This window comes from Rhinolophus ferrumequinum, chromosome 5, assembly GCF_004115265.2.
Source record: "Rhinolophus ferrumequinum isolate MPI-CBG mRhiFer1 chromosome 5, mRhiFer1_v1.p, whole genome shotgun sequence".
Lineage (NCBI taxonomy): Eukaryota > Metazoa > Chordata > Mammalia > Chiroptera > Rhinolophidae > Rhinolophus > Rhinolophus ferrumequinum.
In genome coordinates this window covers 56,194,464-56,214,338 of record NC_046288.1, presented here as the reverse complement: position 1 = coordinate 56,214,338, position 19,875 = coordinate 56,194,464, and the positions used below count along the sequence as shown (strand labels likewise).

General features: G+C 36.0%; 1 protein-coding gene across 3 annotated transcripts; it reads left to right on the top strand.

Annotated features, from left to right (window-relative positions):
- Positions 1-1,715: 1,715 nt before the first annotated feature.
- On the top strand, positions 1,716-18,536 carry GIMD1 (GIMAP family P-loop NTPase domain containing 1). 3 transcript variants are annotated; one of them, XM_033105926.1, is made up of 4 exons: positions 1,716-1,841; positions 3,090-3,484; positions 17,565-17,603; positions 18,510-18,536. In XM_033105926.1, the coding sequence occupies exons 2-4, from the start codon at positions 3,092-3,094 to the stop codon at positions 18,519-18,521; spliced, it is 444 nt and encodes a 147-aa protein (XP_032961817.1). In that variant the 5' UTR covers positions 1,716-1,841; positions 3,090-3,091; the 3' UTR covers positions 18,522-18,536. The 3 variants fall into 3 exon arrangements, with proteins under 3 accessions (XP_032961817.1, XP_032961816.1, XP_032961814.1); XM_033105925.1 differs by lacking the exons at positions 17,565-17,603; positions 18,510-18,536 and adding an exon at positions 12,509-12,803; XM_033105923.1 differs by lacking the exons at positions 1,716-1,841; positions 17,565-17,603; positions 18,510-18,536 and adding an exon at positions 12,509-12,804 and having other exon boundaries at positions 3,065-3,484.
- The last annotated feature ends 1,339 nt before the right edge of the window (positions 18,537-19,875 follow it).

Here is a 19,875-nt window from a genome sequence, read left to right as displayed (position 1 = left end):
GAACATTAACTATCTCCACTCTAACATAGTTCCTTAGCCATTTTCTCAAGTGGGAGATCTCCTCTCCCCTCTTCCCTCTCTCCCTCCCTCCTTTATATACCCTGATCTTCCCTTCTCTTTTCTTGGCCCTTCCCCCATTCCCAGCAGTTTGGCAATCACTTTTTGTGAGTTTGGCTCATGTTTTCTGAATCCCCATTCTACCTTAAATTGCTAATCAAACTATTTCCTCAAGCAGAGACAGTTCCCTTTCTCAGAGAAATCCTGGAACCAGCTGTTAACGTTACAGTTTTATCCTTGCTACATTATATTTAGCCAAGTTACTGAAAAGAGTGAGGTAATTTTTCAGGTTGTTTTTTTCACCCTGATTAAAAAATAAACATCAATCATTTGATATCATCTAATATTAATTGAGTACCCTTCTATATGACCTCTAAGCAGACTCAGATCTAAAATCTCCATTAAACCTCTTGGAAATTATTTAAAAATTTTGCAGTCTCATTGGAATTTTGACTACACATATGAACTCTGAACCTTACTCTTTAGAGAGTCAACTGTTGCATTTAGCAAATGATTTAAACTGATTTCAAAGTGGAGTGTTTAAAAACTAAGAACATTCTACATGTGCCACTTTCTAGAAGGAACAGGAAAGAAGGCTTAGTTTTGTGTTCATTCAAAAAATCTTCCACATAATTAATATATGTTGTTATAGATTGCCTAGTTGAAGATGTCAGTTTATGGTTTGACGAAGAAAATGAAAATACATTCTGGTTCAAATCGCTTCTTAGGAAACAGGCTGCTACTGCCACCTGGGGGAAGTTCTTTTCTGCTTCATTCAAAAAAGCCGAATGTGTTTGTCAGATGAATGAATCCAGTTCGTGTTTTCCTTATCATATCCACACACGAAGACGAGTTTTTAACTTTCTGCTCATGAAATCATAAGGCATTCCAGATGTCTCCAAGACTCCTTCACGCAGAAATGCATACTTCACAGACTTTTTGAGAGGTACAGGATGAACCAGAATATAACCATACGAAGGTGTTTACATCTTACACACAAGAAAGTGTTTTGGAAAGTATGGGTTATATACTAAGAAGTGGAAAACAAATCACGTTTAAGATTTCAATAACAAAATAAAACCCTCTTTTTTAAGCAAAATTTATTTGGCTTCAAGTTATAGTTAATTGTACTCCATAAATGTACTATCATTAATTGGTATAGAAACTGGGTGTGCTGGTTTATTCATGCTAGTGATTACATCAATTAAGATAACACATTTCGATTGCATGGACATTTCCAAGAGAGTTTTCTTAAGAGAATTTTTGAATTTATGAACTAAATATTGTTATGAAGTCAATATATTTATTTCAGGTATATTACATATCTGTTGAAACTTTTCATGAAGTAGTGATAGGGTGTACATCAATTACAACGGAAAAAATGAGACTATTGCTTTTGACTGTCTAGTTTGTTTTAACACTTGCCAATATTGCATTACTTTATGCTATAAATTGTTACCTATTAACAATGCCCTGAAACATAAATTGTTATCTATTAACAATGCCCTGAAACAAAGAATTTAATACTGGAAATAGAAGTTTAAGCAAGTACTTATTGAAATTACAAGTCTGTCAAGTGACATAAAAACTCAGTGCTGATCAGAGAAAGACAATTAATCATTTACAGAAAGGATTCTGGTAACAGATTAACTAAATAAAATAACATACAGTGTCAGTCCCAGAGTGGTACAATAACGTCAAAAGGCTAAAGTTCGTACTAAAGAACGACTGCACCAGCTTAAGGGAAGTCTTTTGTGGAAAAAGAATTTTTAACATTGGAAAAGGTATGTAACATACAGCAAATGGATTGGGATTCCATAATTATTATTTTTTCAATCATGCATCTGAGTCAGGATTAAGAACAAAACAAAATATGAGTGACTAAGGTACAACTGACACAGCTGAACTAAGTGGGTGAGCTGGGGTCACCTTGAGCGACCCCAAAAATGAGTATTTTTGTATGGGCTGTGAGGCTCCGTCAAGGTGTTCATGTTAGGGTCTAGGGATATTGGGGTGAGGGGCATTAGAGCACAAGAAAGGCCAGAGGTACATGAAACTATATAATAAAAGTACAAGTTATAAGGAAAAATAACAAATATGCAGTATTATGTCTTTATTGCTCAATCAGTAGTTGAGCACTTTTAGCAATTGGCCAGTAGCACTGCCTAATTGATCTAATGAAAATGATCGATGACCTTATACTGCTCTAAGGGGCTTATGCTTTGCACAAAAGATTGACTACAATTCAGGGGTATTGTGAATGGCATAGAGTCTCCCAAGGTTCTCCTCCCTCCTGAGCTGCACAATGTCCTGGACTTAATTCTTTACCATGGTGTGCCATTAAGACGATTTAATAATTATTTCAAAACAAATTACAAGTAGTTCTCATTTGCATCAGAATGTTGCCTGGTTGTAAAAAAATAGTAAACAGAAACAGAAGTCTTCTTTAACATTATTCAGGTTTTATAGAAGAGAATCACTCAGGAAATCAGGCAAGATGATTTTTTGCAGATGCCACTTGTGTATTCAAGCAGTGTAAAGATGGGGAGGTGGGAGACATTGTTTAAAATGCAGGAAGGGCTGTTTCTCCCACTGTGCTGTTTTCACTTTGCCAAGAGAGAATAATTTTGAAATACTGCTGCTAGCTTTGAACTCTGGAAGCTCAGCACCCATTCCTAAACCAACTCACCTACCACACTGAGGATTAACCATATTCCTCCTAAACATGGTTTACATTACCTTCACGTAATTTGTTCCCCCCCACCATTTTCCTGCAATTCTTGCTTCTTCCTCCCTTCCTTATCTGTATCAGACTTCTCTCTCCTCTCCCATTGCAAACTAGAGATATTATTTCAATCTCCCCTTGGTCACTGGGGTGTCTCTACACGTTAAACACTTCTCCACGCTTTGGTCACTGCGAGGGGAAAACAGATTACAGGTAATGCCTAGAACGCTCCAGACCGGGTAAGCAGCTTTTCATGGGGTGAACTTCGAAGCCTACATGCTTATGCTGAGCTTTTGTTTACCAACAGCCATGACGGACTCCAACAAGATGATCATCAACTTGGCCCTCTTTGGCCTGACTCAGAGTGGAAAAAGTTCTGCTGGGAACATTCTTCTGGGAAGCACTGACTTCCACAGCAGCTTTGCTCCAGGTTCTGTGACCAAAGATTGTAGTCTGGGCCGCAGTTCTCACCTCCATGGCTTCATGCGTCGAGCGGGGCAAGAGATAACCCTGCAGGTCCAGGTGTTGGACACTCCAGGTTGTCCACACAGCAGGCTGAGCGAGGACCATGTGAAACAGGCGGTCAAGGAGGCCCTGGCACGGCACTTTGGGCAAGAGGGTCTCCATCTCGCACTGCTGGTGCAGAGAGCGGACATGCCTCTCTGCGGAGAGGTGGCATCGTCCCCAGTGCGTATGATCCAGGTAATACCAAAAGGCAATGACACGAGTACTGTCATTCCCATTTGGAGGACATTATTCTGAAAAAACTGCTTAAAATTTTTCACGTTTAAAGCACATTTAAAACAAGTCATCTAAAACAAGTGTTGATCACATAGAAATAGTTGGTAAAAATTATTTGATTTTCCCACCAAGAATCTGAATCATTTTTACAAATTTCTTTAGAGGAATTCAGTCAGTCAATTTTACAATTAAATCACTGAAAAAGAAAAAAAAAATGAGGCACTAAACTTCAGAGGTTAACTAAGTCTCAAACTCCTAAGAACCGTAAGCCTGAATAAGTTTGTAAATGTGGTCCCCAGACTATCGGCATCAAAATCAATTGGACTTTTCAAAAGTGCAGATTCATCCAAGTCCTACCGAAACAGAATCTCAAGAGTAAAGCCTACATATCTGTATTTGCATAAACTTTCCATGTATTTCTTAAAAATAGTCAAGTTTCAGAACCACTGAAGTAAAATACTGACTTGCATCCATTCAACATCAAGAACACAAGCTCTTACAGTTCACCAACAAATAGGTGTTCATTCACTGATTCATTGACCACGGTAAAAAGTACCTGCACAGAGCTTCATGATTGAGAATAATATGACCCTGCCCTCAAAAAGCTTGGAGTCTAGAAGAGAGAAGTTTAAGACAATGCTTTAAGTGCCAATGCAGTGTAATGTGTGACCAGCGGGAAAGGAGACTCCACTGAGACCTCCATCATGGTAAACAATGAGGAGAGATCTAAGCTTTATTTATAGGAAAGAAATCAGGAATTTCAGATGCTTTGCTTGGCTCATCTGTAGGGTCAGTAACTGATCCATTCCAACCATGAGAAAAACCACAGGGACCTCAGAGTGAACCTGAATGACACGTCATCTTTGTTGAGTGGAACATCCCTGTTGTTTGTTCATTTATTCTAAGTCCCTAAGTTGCAGGCTTATTCAGCCAGTCTAAGAAAGAAGATGGGGAGAGGGCAAAGGTCCTGGATATGGCCCCAGCTAGGAGATGGAGGGAGTAATACCTGCATATAGTATATATACATTTATGAGCAAGGCCCATATACCACCACCAGTTCCTGGAAACTGCTCATTGATCTGCTCCATTCTGTTCAATTTCTTGATTCTCTAGTCTGGGGCCATCGAAATTTAAATGCTCGACGTGACCTGTATTACTCAGCAGCCTCATTAAGTCTTTGAGCTCAGAGAACTCATTTCTACTAGAAGCTCCATAGGTAAACTACAAGGAGAATAGATAGTAGACATTTTTCACTGAAGAAGAATTTTTCTAAACGCTACTCTTTTTTTGGTCCAGTCTCTAATCATGCTGATGTGGGATCTGTTTCACTTAGAAGGACAGCATACTTTGCTTTAAAGAAAGGCATTTTTCTCTTAAAGTAGTAAAGGCATAAGATTGTTTTAAATGACACACGTTTTATTTTTCAGTAACTGTGCATGTTTCTAAAAATGGGGGGGAAAAAAACACAGAAAAACAAAAAACAAGCCATATGTGTAATCACAAGAAACTAGTGGAAAAAATTAGGGTGACAAGTATATGAAAAATAATCCTCATCAACTCTTGAAAAATCAAGGACATGCTGTACAAAAGCAAAGAAAAAGAGAAGATGATTGCAATTAAGAAACAATGTGGAATCTAAGAAAACCCATAAACCTCCCCAAACTATTAAAGCCTGGCATTTCAAACAATATTTCTGGTGAGAAATGTGCAGTTTTCCATCAGTGTAATTTTTAAATAGTTTTTAAAACTCATTTAAAGCTGATAGTAAACATTTAGTTTAAGCTATAGATGGATATAGTTCAGTAAATTCAGTAAACGCATAAACAAATATTTCTCAAACTAACTTGACTCTTTCCATATGTCTCCCAATTTTTCTCTGTGCTAGTCCTATGCTGAGCCAAAAAGGGTATTTAAAAGACATACACTTTGAAAATAGATTTTTCCAGTTTTAGGATATAGAACAATTTACAATCCCGATTTTTTTTTTATATAGAAGTGAATTTGATTCCTATATATCTATGATCTTTTTAAAATGGTGTCTGACACACAGCTTTCTCTTATGGCTGCCTTCCTTAAGTAGTGTCCAATTCAGGAGTTGAAGGCAGAGAGGAGATGGGCTAGGGCCAAACTCAGATGCCTTATATATTTTTTGAGAGTAAATAAGTTCTCTCCCAGGAGAACTCAGCAGCCAATACTTAGTAATACTGAGGGGCTCACTACCCCTGGAAGACACTACAGTCCTATTTTGGGCTTCACTGTGCTCTTCGGTTGAGGATCACCTAAGTAAGCACAGACTGGCTGTTTACGACCTTCTTCCTGAAGGTGCCTCAGATATTGGTGGCAGCCATCTGGATGTGCTCACAGATTGGGAGCAGCTGCAGAATGTCTAAATATTCAACAGGACCCACAGCTGTTAGGAAGGAGCAAAGAGTTGTTAAGGTCCTCTTGTTTCAGACACACCCTGGATTTTTTTTTCCTGGCTCATGCAAAATGGCGAACAGAACGTCTGCCTTCATCCCTTTCCTTTCCCCTTTTCTGGGGGCACTGATGTGTGCCATAGAAGACGTCTGTAAAGTCCATGCTTGAGAAGTGACCCCTTGTTTCCTGTACCTCCCAGCTGTCCCTTTAAATACCTCTCTCAATTTGTGCTCTAATATTTTACAGAGGCATACAGGATGTCAGCTGTGATAACTGAAACACTTCTCTACATGTTCACTTTTTATTTAGGCTAGGACTTTATTAATTTACAGCAAAATGGTAGAGATGACAATGAAGAGTCTCTCCAAAATTGGGGGGGGGGGGAAGGAAATGATTCATCTGAATGTTATCTGAGTAACAATTGAATGTTAAAAAAATTCCACAAATAGTGGATCAGAGCAGATGTAATAATGCCACCTTAAGGAAAGTGCTAGCACACAGCCAAACAACGTTAGGGACTGAACCGGGAATTGACGCAAGTCCCCGTTCTTCCCACTACCAGGGTATCAGGTATTGTTACTGCATACAATCCGGCCTCACACGTGTATTTTTTTTTTTAATTTAGAATGAACAACTCGACTGTTGATGTTATAGGTGGATGGGTATCCAAAAGGCTTAGAAAAGCCAATGCAAGGTCTGGAAAATATTAAACAAAGGTCATCAGCTTACTCAGAGTTGTTTGATAGAATTTAGTTGAAAAATAAGCCTTGCTGTATAATTCTAGGTATATGACTATAAATGTTACTAAGACTTTCTAGGCTTCGGTTCCTCACTTATAAAATGGAGATAATTTTACCTATGTCAAGAGTTCTGAGGGTTGTATTGAGTAAATATAATGTGCTTGTCAACATGCCTGACTTACAGTAGGTTCACAGTGGGTTCGCAGAAAATTACTATGGTTTTTATTATTGCCATCACTACCCAGATTGTGCTGAGTGCCATTCAAATGAACTACTAGACACGAGCAACATATTACATACGAGCAACAACTACAGAGGTTAAGAGCTTGGGTTCTGGAGTAAGTTACACCTGTGTTCAAGTTCCTGTTTAGCTGCTTACTTGCCTTGTGACTTTGGGCATGTAATTTCAATCTCTTCATTGGTAAATTGGGAAAGATAATAGTGTCTACTGGGTTACTTTTGGGATTCATGTCATATTCACATAATGGTCAATTAACTCAGGCACTGGCACATGGCAAGTGTACAATCAATATTTGCTATGGTCATTATTATTTTATTGTTAGAATTTGTCTTATCCTAAAATTAGGACATATTATTTGTAGACTTCTTTTGGACTATCTTGCCAGGCTTCAGAAGAAAGTTAAGAGTGAAATCAAACTTCCATCGCCCTGATTTATAAGAACTTCCTTATTAATTTAGAAAGAAACTCTGGGAAGAAAATTCACTGGCTTAGTAAAGCTAAACTGAGAAGCCCCAAGTTAGTGGGAAGGACATGGGCCTGGCAGGCCAGGGACCTATGCTACAGGCCAGGCCTGCCAACAACCAGCCATGTGGCTTCGGCCGAGCCATTTCACATTGCAAGACCTCAATATCATCATTTGTAAAATAAGGTAATTTGGACAGATAATCTCAAAGGTTGAAAATTCTCTGAATCTGACCTAACGAGGTCTTATCAAATTCAGCTTTGGCTCTCTGAGAAGGAAAATGTGGCGTTTTAAGTGTGATGAGAGTAAGGGAATAGCATAAAATATAAAGAACGGTCCTTACTGTCCTCCTGTTCCATGATAACTTTTTTTTTCTCAGTTGATGTAATAGTTGGCTTTTTTTAAAGTTTCCCCCTAAAAAGTCCAGATGCTATGATTTCATCAACCACAAACAAATGGGGCAGGGCTGGTGAGGTCCTGGGAAAATGAACATAATTCCTGGAAAACAAAGTTTATATCCTAACTAGTTGTCCCAAAAGGACTAGATGGACTCATACCCATTAGCAGTCTGAAACCAAACAATTCATGATTGATTGTAAATTTTCCATCTAGCTTAGTACTATATTTAAATTATTAACACCAGATAACTTACATTAACTTATCTTGCTCTTGGATTTTTATGTGAGGTATCAATCAACTGCGATTGTTTCCCTGGGTCCGTAGAGAACACGTTTGGCCACTAACATGATGACTATACACCAAGCGACACTACTTTCAAATATTCAACTATTTTCCGGCCAAAAATCAATCTAAAGATTATAAGCTAAATCAACCATTCTCTTCTATTTTGGGCAGTAATTCAAAAGTGCAATTTCTCTCACAGTTCAGGACATGAGCATGATTTCATAAATAATTATCAACATGTAAAAACTTCCCAACGGCTGAACATATGGACTCCTAAGTGGTGTTGAGCTTGCAAATCTATTATCCTTAGGTGCTTTAACTCATTATCCCTGAATCATATTATACTTTAAAGTATATGTTGGAGACACGTAGGGAACATGTTACTGTTACAGTGCAGAAAACCAGGAACTAAAGACATACTGTGAAAGTTATATCATTTAATGCAGCAAGTACTAACTTAGTAAGAGAAGAATTCTGTTGTAATATATAATTCAGGGAAGGACCACTTGAGTCAAACAATTTGTTTGCACATACTTCTATTATAGTGATGTTCTGAAAATATTTAATGGCAAATATTGTCCATGCATAAACCAATACTGAGAGTGTGGATTTTGGGGTAGCACTCAAGAGGTTAAGGGCAGTCGCTATTTATTAACTTGTCTGTCATGTTTCAATATTATGCAATATGAACACATCAATAATGTACTGGGTGAATATCAGATCTAGCTCAAATTTGAGAAACTTATAAAGAATGAAGAAACATCAGTAGCTGGACAGAAAGAAAATCCCAATACTATATAAACCCCTATAATGCTCACTCTCTTGCTTGGTATGTCTTTAGTGCCTGATTAATTCTCTTGTTAATTCTTATGCTCAAAGCATCATCACATGTGACAAACTTTCCTGACTTCTCCCTTTACTCTCACTTCCCCCTCCCACCCCAAATGGGGTTAAATGGCTGCCCCCATAGCGCCAATATATTTTCTAGCACTCTACTTGCAATTATAACAAACTGACAATTTTTTTTTTCTGTCTGTCTCTCTTCCTCAGCTCTCGGTGTTAATACACAAGAATCTCCACTTGATATAAGCAAGACATGTATGTCTGATTCCACTGTATGCCTGAAACAAAGTAGACCCTCAATAAATATTTGCAGAAAGAATAAATCTGATAGCATGGTTTTTAAAATTCAAATTCCCAGGTTCCATCATAAAGATTCTGATGCATTTTTAGCAAGCATCAAAAGTGATTCTTATGTAAATGGACCAGGAATCATTTTATTCCTAGCACCTAGATCTATTTAGCACTTCATTAAGTTTTTCAGCCATCTGTATTAATTTGCTAGGGCTGCCATAAGTACGTACCACTTGACTGATGGCTTAAGCTACAGAAATTTATTCTCTCTCTGTTATGAAGGCTGGGAATATAAAATAGATGTTATTTGGGTTAGCCCCTTCTGAGGGGTGTGAGCGAAGGATTTAGCTGTCCAAGGATTCTCTCCTTGGCCAATAGATGGCCATCTTGTTTCACATGGCATTCTCCCTGTATTCTTGTCTTTGCCCAAATGTGTTTTACAAGGACACCAATCGTAACAGATTAGAGGCCACCCTATGACCTTATCTTAACCTATCACGTCTGCAACAACCCTCTCAGTCTCTTCCATGGAGAGATGTGTTACAATATACTGAATAGATGACAAACTCTGAAGACGTCTGCTAATTTTGCTATGTTATTAGGTAAAATGTGATGTTGATATTACACATTTACTTAGATTTACACAAGAGCTACGTTCTTCAAAACTTGGGTTAATTAAAATTTTGCTAATTTGTGTTTTAAAGGCACATAAGAATATGCCAAGGTATCTCTGAAAAATTCTTTTGTAAAGTTTAGAATCTTTCTGTTAAAATAATTATTCCCATGTACAGATCTTGAAACTTCAATTCAGATTTTCTTGAAAGCAGAGCATTTTTAGAACTAGAAATATACAATTATTCTATGGCACAGACAGCCAAATTTTGAAGAGACATGAGGAAAAATTCTGGACCTATTCTTTGACAGAGTCCCTCTGAACACAAAACAGAAAGTGCAGACTACAGGCAAATCCATGATAATGAACTACAGAGAAAAAAATAGAAGCTTTATAGTAAAGTACAATTTTGTGTACCAAAGATTAAGCTTTAACACTGAAGAGTAAAAACAAGTAAATAAAGCCCTAAACCTTCTATGTGAGATGATGGTGAGGGTCTAAATTCCAAATTAATATAAAAGATATTGAGAGTTTACAATTGAGTATGAGAGTTTGATCGAATATATGAAGACACAGACCTTACCTTCAAAGAGCTCATGGTCAAGTTATAGAGATGGATATGTAAATAAATAACTCTGATAAAAGCCAGACTATATTAAGAGTTATAATTGGTAACCACCGTCTCGAGATGTTTCTAATTTTAAATATATTGTCCCATAATTCCCATATTTTAATATTAAATTTTCATGTCCTGATTCTTCCTTCCTTCCTCCCTCTCTCCTTTTCTCTATTTTCAGTTTTTCTATATTACAAATACTAACCATATATCCTTTATATATACATTGACATATATACAAAGACATTTCCCAAACTGTCTTTCAATTTTTTCAAGTTTTTCTTAAAAACAGAATTTGTGCTAATACCTCTCTATGGATTTGTACTAACTTCTCTATACATCAGTTTCTCCATATCATAAAGGAGATAATGAAGCATAACACAAAGCATTATGTTGAGCTTCAAAAGAAAGATGTAAAGTCTTATAATATCTGGCACTAAATATTAGTTGATTTCCCCTCTTTCTTTCTTCTGATTATGGGAGGTCATCGTTTTATTCCTAAGCATTTTATATTTTTCTTGCTATTATAAACTGTAGCAGCTTTGGAAATATTTTGGTAATGGCAGTGTTTGGAATGAAGAAAATGTTATTTTACTGACATACTGTCACGATTTCATATAACTTTGGAAATATCCAAAAAAGTTACATGGTTATTTCTAGATGCCTTTCATATTGCATGAACAATTTGCCACATGCTGTTACTTCTGCTTTATATCTGCTTATTTTCACTAATCAAACAAGAATTTATTACATAACCAACTTCCACATATTACTAAACAAAGGAACACCAGTCTTCTGTGTTTTTCAACCACATTAGAAGAAGTCATCCGATAAATTGTTTGATTCTAAGCATGTGAAGAGGATGCGAATCACAGTAATATTTTGTAGTTGTTCCAAATCACCAAATGTATTTTGATCTTAGATTTTCCATTACATGTCATCTGATTAATAGATTGTAACCAGATTATGTAATTATAAATCCTTAGAAGATGCTTTTATTGATAACACCACATTCCTACAAAAAAAAGATGTAACAATTCCCTTGGTCAAGGTTCTTTAACTTAAAGGACTTAAGTGGTTCTAACAGATTCAGGTGGACAGGTAAATATGATTGTTGAATGTTGTAAATGTAAATACAAGAGTCCCCTTTATCCATGGGGGTATGTTCCAAAACCCCCAGTGGATGCCTGAAACCACAGCAGTACCGAACTCTACATATACTATATTTTTTCCTATACATATATACCTATGAGAGTTTAATTTGTAAATTAGGCACAGTAAGAAATTAACAATAACTAATAATAAAACAAAAAAAAAGTTAATGTGAATGTCATTTCTTACAAAACACCATACTGGACTGTACTCACCCTTCTTGTGATGATGTGAGATGATACAATGCCTAAGTGATGTAATAAATGAGGTGAATTACGTAGCTCTTTTGGGACCAGGGTTGACCGCAGGTAACTGAAACCGCGGAAAGTGAAACAGCAGGTCAGAGGAGACTCCTGTGTATCATATGCAGCATTGATAATCTGCAGTTTTGAGGTTTTGTATTCCTAAGTTACAACAGCAAATCAAAATGAAGAACTAAAGCCTTTTTTTTAAAGAAAGCCCACACATTTCTCTCCATTTGCTTACATTATTTGACCCCGTCTTCACTTCCCATTACTGTGTTTCCCCGAAAATAAGACCTAGCCAGACAATCAGCTCTAATGTGGCTTTTGGAGCAAAAATTAATATAAGACTGAGTATTATTATATTATATTATATTATATTATGTTATGTTATGTTATGTTATGTTATATTATATTATGTTATGTTATGTTAGATAAGACCCGGTGTTATATTAGAGTAAAATAAGACCGGGTCTTATATTAATTTTTGCTCCAAGACTGCATTAATACTGATTGTTCCAGCTAGGTCTTATTTTCGGGGAAACACGGTACATTTATCAGCTGTCAGAAACAGGACATACAGATCTGTTGATTGTTTATGTTGGACCACAGTAACTCCCTTACTCGCTTTGGAGGAATATAGTCCAAGAAAAATAGCCATTTAACTTCTTCTCTCTTTTAGGAACTTCTGGGACAAGCTTGGAAGAATTATACTGTCATTCTTTTTACCCATGCAGAAAAAATAGAAGAGGCTGGGTTCAATGAAGACGAATACTTACATGAGGCTTCTGATACACTGCTAACCCTACTAAGTTCTATTCAGCACAGATATATTTTCCAGTATAAAAAAGGAACTTCACTTAATGAACAAAGAATAAAAATCTTAGCAAGACTTATGGAATTTATAAGAGAAAACTGTTATCAAGTTATTACCTTTAAATAAAATTTACATAAAAGGAAAAGGGCATTGGGTTTTAATGTTAGAAACACATGGTTTCAAAAGTACCTTTCTTAAAATGGACCATAAGAATTTCCGCATCCTGAAAATGAGAGTGTACATTGGTACACTTACAAAATTATACTAAGGTCCATTAACAGTAGAATGGGTAAGTAAACTGCATATTCACACAACGGAATGTTGTACGGTGATGAGAATGAACAAGCTACAACTGCACTTAACAATATCAATGAATTGCCCAAACACAAAGTTGAAAAAAGAAAGCCAAACATGAGTACAAATGTTGTAGCATTTTGTACATGTGTACATTTTTGTACATTTATGTTGTAACATAAATGTTGTAACAAACTTGATTTTCAACCTTTGAATACCTTTTCCTATATTCATGTCATTAGTTGGTGTTACCATTTTAAACATCTATTGCTAACACCAGTTTTATAAATGTAAAGTCATTACCTTACTGTTATCTTAATATTCATTTCCCAGACTAATACTGAATTGGAGCATCTTTTTATAAGCATGTTGGTCATTTAGATTTGCTCTTCTATGAAATGCCTCTTCCTATTCTTTGTCTTTTGTCATTTTTCTATTGGATTACTTCTCACAAAGATTTTTGCTTGACTAAAGCTTTCAGACAGCCTCCTGGAACTTCTCCTAGGCCAATTTGTGCCTTGTAAAATGTAGTTTTAGCAAGAACCCAGTTTGACCAGAATCCTCCACTATCCTTTTTCTGATCGGGTTCCTTATCCTTTATTATCCCCCAGGTAATGTCTGATCACCTTGGCCTGTCTTTGGCAAAGATCACATTAGGCGGCTTTAGCCAGGCTCCTCCTGACCCTGATGCTTCCTCTTAGTAATTTTCTATCCACAGACCCCCATCCTGCTCCTTGGCTATCCATTTCCACTTGCCCATGCTGTATTCGGAGTTGGGCTCAATTCCTCTCCCCACAGCAAAATCCCATTGCAGTGGTTCCTATACCTGTATCAGTGGACCTGAATTGCCATCAGGTCTGCCTTACCATCTTAACAAGTGTCATTTTTTTCCTTCAACACTTCCTTCTTGGCAAGTTAGAAGAGCTCTATGTATATTACAAACATTAGCCCTCTATCTGTCCTTCACGATACAATGCTTTTCAATTCTATTATTTATCCTTTAACTTTTTTCAAACTAAATTTGTGAATTTCCTCATTGTCACATATTTCTATACACGATACGAGGTAGGATTTGTTTCATTTCCTTTCAGATGTGTAACCAGTTGTATTTGCTGTATTTATTAAATAATTCATTTTTTCCCTACTGAAGGTAGAGACTGTGGTAGGTAGGTAGGTAGATATATAGATATATATTTCCTTTATTCCTGGATCTATTCTGGATTCTTAATTTTTTTCCCATTAACAATTTTATTAATATTACTATAAGTACCAGAATAATTAAAGTGGTTTTATGTTATTGTTTGATATCTAGGAGAATTAAGTTACCCTTGGCTTTTTTTTTCCAAAAGTTTTTCTGGCCACTCTCAGACATTCGTTTTTATATATACTTTCAGATATTTTTTTCTAATTTCAAAAAAAATTCTCTTGTAGTGTGTGTTTTTGTGACAAATGACATTTTGTGATATTAAATCCTCCCAGGAAAGCATACAGGATCTTTCTCCATATTACTTTATATTTATCATTTATTTTATATTACTATATTTCTTACATTTTTTTCTTTTCTTTAGTTTTGATTTGATGAAGTTGCTATTAATTTAATTTTTCTCCTTGATATTTGGAAGTTCTACTTTAATTCCCACCCTTTAAGGGTTATTCCCTTGTTCCTGAATTCAGAAATCAAGTACATACTTCTCCACTACTGTTTGATAACAAGGTATTAACTATTTCTCTAACCAAGAACTTTCACTCCCCACTGCATCATCCCCTCAACCATTAAAATAAGACTGTAAGAACACATTAATCTCCTCCCTATCTTTTTCTTTTTCTCCTTCCCCCATCCTCCCTAGGGAAGAGGTTTTTGGAATGCTTTTCCTTTCCCCATATTACTATTTTTTGCTAAGATAGTTTTAAATAATTCAAGACTTCCCCTTACATATTTCCCCATCTGTTTCAAAAGTCCTCTTTTACCATTTACATTGAGCACACCTGATAAGTTTATCATTCTCTCTTTTAACTTAATATACAAATATTAGAAAGTCCATTTCTCACCAGTTTTCATCTTCCCTCATCTTTCTGGTTAGTGTATTTTCCTAATATACTCTGAATTCTAGCATAGTATTTAAGAGGCATTAAATTCCAGATATGCTCTTCCACGCACCATTATGCCATCCTAGCTCCTCACTTATAATCAGCATAGTGGATATAGGAAAATCATTTGATAGCTGGTAATGAAATAGTTGAATCATAATAATGGTGAGGCACTGAGGTGAACATCTTGTGCTGTACTCCACCAGACGCTGGGTTGTTCAGCTTTTTCTGGATGATAGTACATGGATCCACTGAATAAACTCACTATTATTGAAGATAATTACAACTTGCAACAAAAGACCCATGTGACCAGAATTAGCTCTAGGTAAAATTAATGTCCAGAAAGTTCACCTTTGGTATCCTGCCACCTTTTCCATTAGTCTATGAGTTTCAATCTTTCCTCGTGTCCCTCCAGATATCCCATCTGTATGCTATTCTCACCTGGAAGACAAAAATCTCTACTAAACTTTATATTTGAAAGTTTTGAATATTAAAGAGGATTGGAAGCCTACTTGATATTTATGTGCAGCTGGGGTTAGAGTCTCATCAAGCATATACCTACCATCTTGGGGCATTAGTGATTCACCGCTAACACTGTCAGGTCTGACCCTAACCAGGTTTAGTTTTTTTCTAGCTATACTACCTCAATTAGCAATCTCAGACTTTCTTAGGCATATCAAAATTCTTTTAGAAAAGGCTAATGTTTTTTAAGTGGCATTACTATTTCCCAGATTCTCACTCGAACTTTATTTAAAAAATAAGTCTCTTTTCACAGGCATCTGAAATTTTTGTTTTCAGTGTATGTGCTATTTTGAGAGAAAATGTGAAAACTGAAGGTTATGAAAAAGTTGTTTCTACCAAAATCATTCTCTTTTGCTAAACTTACAGAAAGTGACTTTTAGTTTGCATTTTTCATTAATCTTTTTCAAAAAGAAATCAAATTTTTGTGTTGATTCTGGATAACTCATGCACCGTTCTTTCCAAATTCCCCAGGTGTGAAAAGTTAAGTAGGTTTTAAATTAACAAGTATCGGCCAAATATGTAACGTTAGGGCTGAAAAGTTAATGGATACATATATTAAGGCATTTCTCTACTGGGATATATGATATTCTAATGAAGCAATTTACAAAAACAAATGTAAAACTTTGTCAGATCAGGCTTCACATGAAGTCATCATGTAAATGCCATTGTGGCAATGAGCAGACATTAATAACTGCTATTTGACCAATTCTGTAGGCATATGTCACAATGGGAAAGGCAAGAAAAGTAGTTAGCTCCTTCATTAAAATGGTTTATTTCTTTTCTTGCAATTATTGAGCCCCAGGCTTGTTTTTGCTGCTGTTGCTAAGGATAATAGCCTGCCAGATAGGAAATGATGCTGATGAAGATATAAAATAACACTGACACACATATTTTACTCGAAAATCCAGAGAACTGGGAATAGTGTGTGTTAGGAGTGGGGTGGGAGTAAGGCAGGAGAAGGAAAAAAAAGAAACAAGGGAATACATAGGATGAAAAAACAATATACAACAATTAATTCACACTCTGAAATTCTAGATGGCTCACTTTTAAATCTTCAATTATTTCATTGTTCTGGGTCCTTTCTCCAAAATTTTTGGTGTTATACTTCTATGAATTATCTCTGCTAAGATTTATCTAAAGGAAAAAACCTTAACTGTAAAATGAGCAAAAAGCAAGCATGTGTATGTCACTAACTTTTCCATTCCAACAAGGTGGTATGTGAAGAAGATCAAGTTTTTGAGGCCTATTAGCCATCAGCAATGATCTTCTTTATTATTGTTGCAAATTTTAGGGTTATCATCCAAGTAGTAGTAGTGTAAGTGTAAAGGGTTGTTCCTGGTTAAAAGTATCTCTCTCTCTCTCTCTCTCTCTCTCTCTCTCTCTCTCTCTCTCTCACCTATCTATCTACCTACCTACCTACCTACCTACCTACCTATCATCTATCAATCCTCTATCTATCTATCAATCATCTACTTATCTAACTGGAACTTGGTGACTTCCCTCACAGGTGGCTTTGCGATGAACTGTCAGTACAGGAACAGTGCCTTAAACAACAGTGCACTTACTACTCAAAGAATCAAGGCACTTGGTTCTTTAGAAAGGCAACTGCTGCTACCAGCAGCAGCATCAGCCTGGTTTTGCCAAATAATTCTTCCCAAGAACTTCAGTACAAAAAGAAAAAAAAATGATAAATTTTTGTAACCATTCCAAAGGAGTATTTAAAGACCTCATGGCTCCCCTTAGAATCTCTTAAATACTCCACTAAAGGAGCTACCTGAATCTCCTTTCATGGATTACTAGAGCTTAGGTTTTTTAATTTATCGCTATCCTTCCCTACTGTATAAACAAATGTTTAACTCTCATTCAAGAAAAATAAACCATGTGACTATTTAACTGCTATGGAACAAAGGGTATTGTAATGGAGAAGAGCACAGAATTAGTAAGAATTGGAAGATCTAGGTTTCAGCTAGTTATGCCTCTTATTTCTGGCATTTAACTTCTCTGTTGCTTCTTTCAGGTAAACTGGCTGGTCTACCTCCAGGGAATTAAGACATTGGTAAGACATTATGAAAGTACTTTGTTAGCTATAAAACATTAAATGTCTTAATAATTCTATAATGAAATTCATGACAGTAGACAGATACTCATGACAGTAGACAGAAACTTTTGTTAGAGAAGGACATAGTTATTCCTTAACTACAATTTTAGAGGGCCAAGCTTTCTCCACGAAACAGCGATTTGCAAGGTTATTGTTAGTTGTTACATTAATTTGCCTTCCTCGTTTTCATTTGGTACCTTGGCGATACAATTTGTTTTATCATTGCACAGAACTTAGAACCAGGACTTGTGTCACAATTTATGTAAAGTACACAGCTAATATTGTGCACTCTTGATATTTTTATATTCTTAAAGGTACAAGATACAATTTCTCTGGAAACGTGAGGTATATGCATGCCTCTTTAATGCCCTTGTTATAAGAACTAGTGAGGTGCTCCCTCACCCACCAAGAACCTGAAAATATGATTACATCTATTTATGTTAAACACAATAGTTAAAAATACTATCTTCCTTCCCAGTCTAAAAAACATTGCAAAAACATTTGAAACTTTATCAATAATATTAAACCATTGAAAGGGCATCAATGAGCAAGGACGGCCAGCATTTAATATCCAAAAAATGTATTGCCATGGGAGTTCAGGGAGGGAAGAGAAAGTTTCAGTAATGAACAGAACATCTCTAGTGAGGAAAAGATACCACAGTTGGTGTAGAGGAATAATCAGCTCTGTTGAAAGACAGGTCCACAGCCTATGAAGTATTCCTTAAGATGCGCTGTTCACTTCTTCTCAACAAGAATTCAACCTCTCAGGAAATATGATACCAGGAGAGGGGAGGGAAAAAGGTAGGAAAGGAACATCCCTAATATAAACTCCTATCAACATGATATACACCTATTACATTCCAGGCATTGTATTAAGTACTCTATGGGAACTAACTCACACAATCTTCACAAGAGTACAAGGTAAGTACTGTTATTATATTCATCTTCCAGATGACAGAAGTAAAATATATATAAAGGCCGAACAGTTGCCCCAAGTCACACAGGCAGTTAAATTGTATAGCCAGCAATCAAAACTACTAGGTAATCTGGCCTCAAATCCAATACTACTAGGCTCTGTGGATTTCTTAGCATCTATAAATGCAGGTTTTTGGACCTGCAAAGCTAAGGCCCAGGCACTGGGACCTGGTTAAACTCACTAATGTTGCCCTATGAGGCCCTATCCACACCTTCTATCTTGCTGACATGCTTCCTATTAAACTTCTATGAGTTACTCTGAATATTTTGTAAATATTCTAAGTGGGAATTTACATAATTTTAAAAAGCAACAACCAATTATCTGTTTGGTGGGCATTTAAAGTTCTTGTAACTGTAACGTACTTAATGTTCTTAGTAAAAGCAAAGCAGGAAAAAAAATCCAATTTTATATTAAAATCGACATATCCTGAAAATGACTTCATCTCACAAGAAAACATGGGATTTCTAAATATAGGAAAAGTTAGTACTCCCAATATTCATGTATAATAATGGGCCAACTTTCATGAGAAAGTATCTTGGTGGACGGTCAGCTTTTTGTTCTGGTTTCCTTTGCAATACATAAATAGATGTCAAGAGGCACCAACTGTTTAGTTAGGTTTGTGACCTAACACAATCTCCTACTGTTAAAATCCTCAAAGAGCCAAGTACCATTCAAAAGGCAGAAGAGTTAAGCCAGGTTCACTAACAATGCTGTTTTTGTTGTTGACTCCATAAGCTCTCTGATCCCAGCAATACAAATAAGACAGAATTAAGTTTTCTTAACAAATGATAACTGAATGGAGCTAAAGTGATACCTTGATTAAGCAATGCTTTTATGTAACTTGAAGAATTTGGAATACATATTTCAACTACGTAAGTAGTTAAAATATTCTTTAAATGATATTAGAATTATTTAAAGAAATCTGATATAATTGGGAAAAATGGGAAAATACAGAATTATGAAAGACTTTGCCACAGCTTTATTCCCAAAAGAATAATGGATCTTGAGTGAAAAATAACTTTGGAAACTCATTTGTTTAGTTATCAACGCATGTTAACAAAGCTCTGTTACTCAGTTTTTCAGAAAGAATTCTATTAAAGTACCATGTCCTGGCCTACCAGAATTCCATGGACTTAAATAAATGCATTTTACTTATGTCTTTCATAACTCCACATACAGGGTTTTAAATTTTTTTGTTTTGCCTCTCCTCCTTATTGGAGGCTATAAATAGCTACAGTGCTAGAATTTTTTTTC

Coding starts and splice junctions, on each gene's coding strand:
- GIMD1 (XM_033105923.1), top strand. CDS start 3,065: ATGCTGAGCTTTTGTTTACCAACAGCCATGACGGACTCCAACAAGATG. Junction 3,485..12,508: donor CCCCAGTGCGTATGATCCAG/GTAATACCAAAA, acceptor TCTCTCTTTTAG/GAACTTCTGGGACAAGCTTG.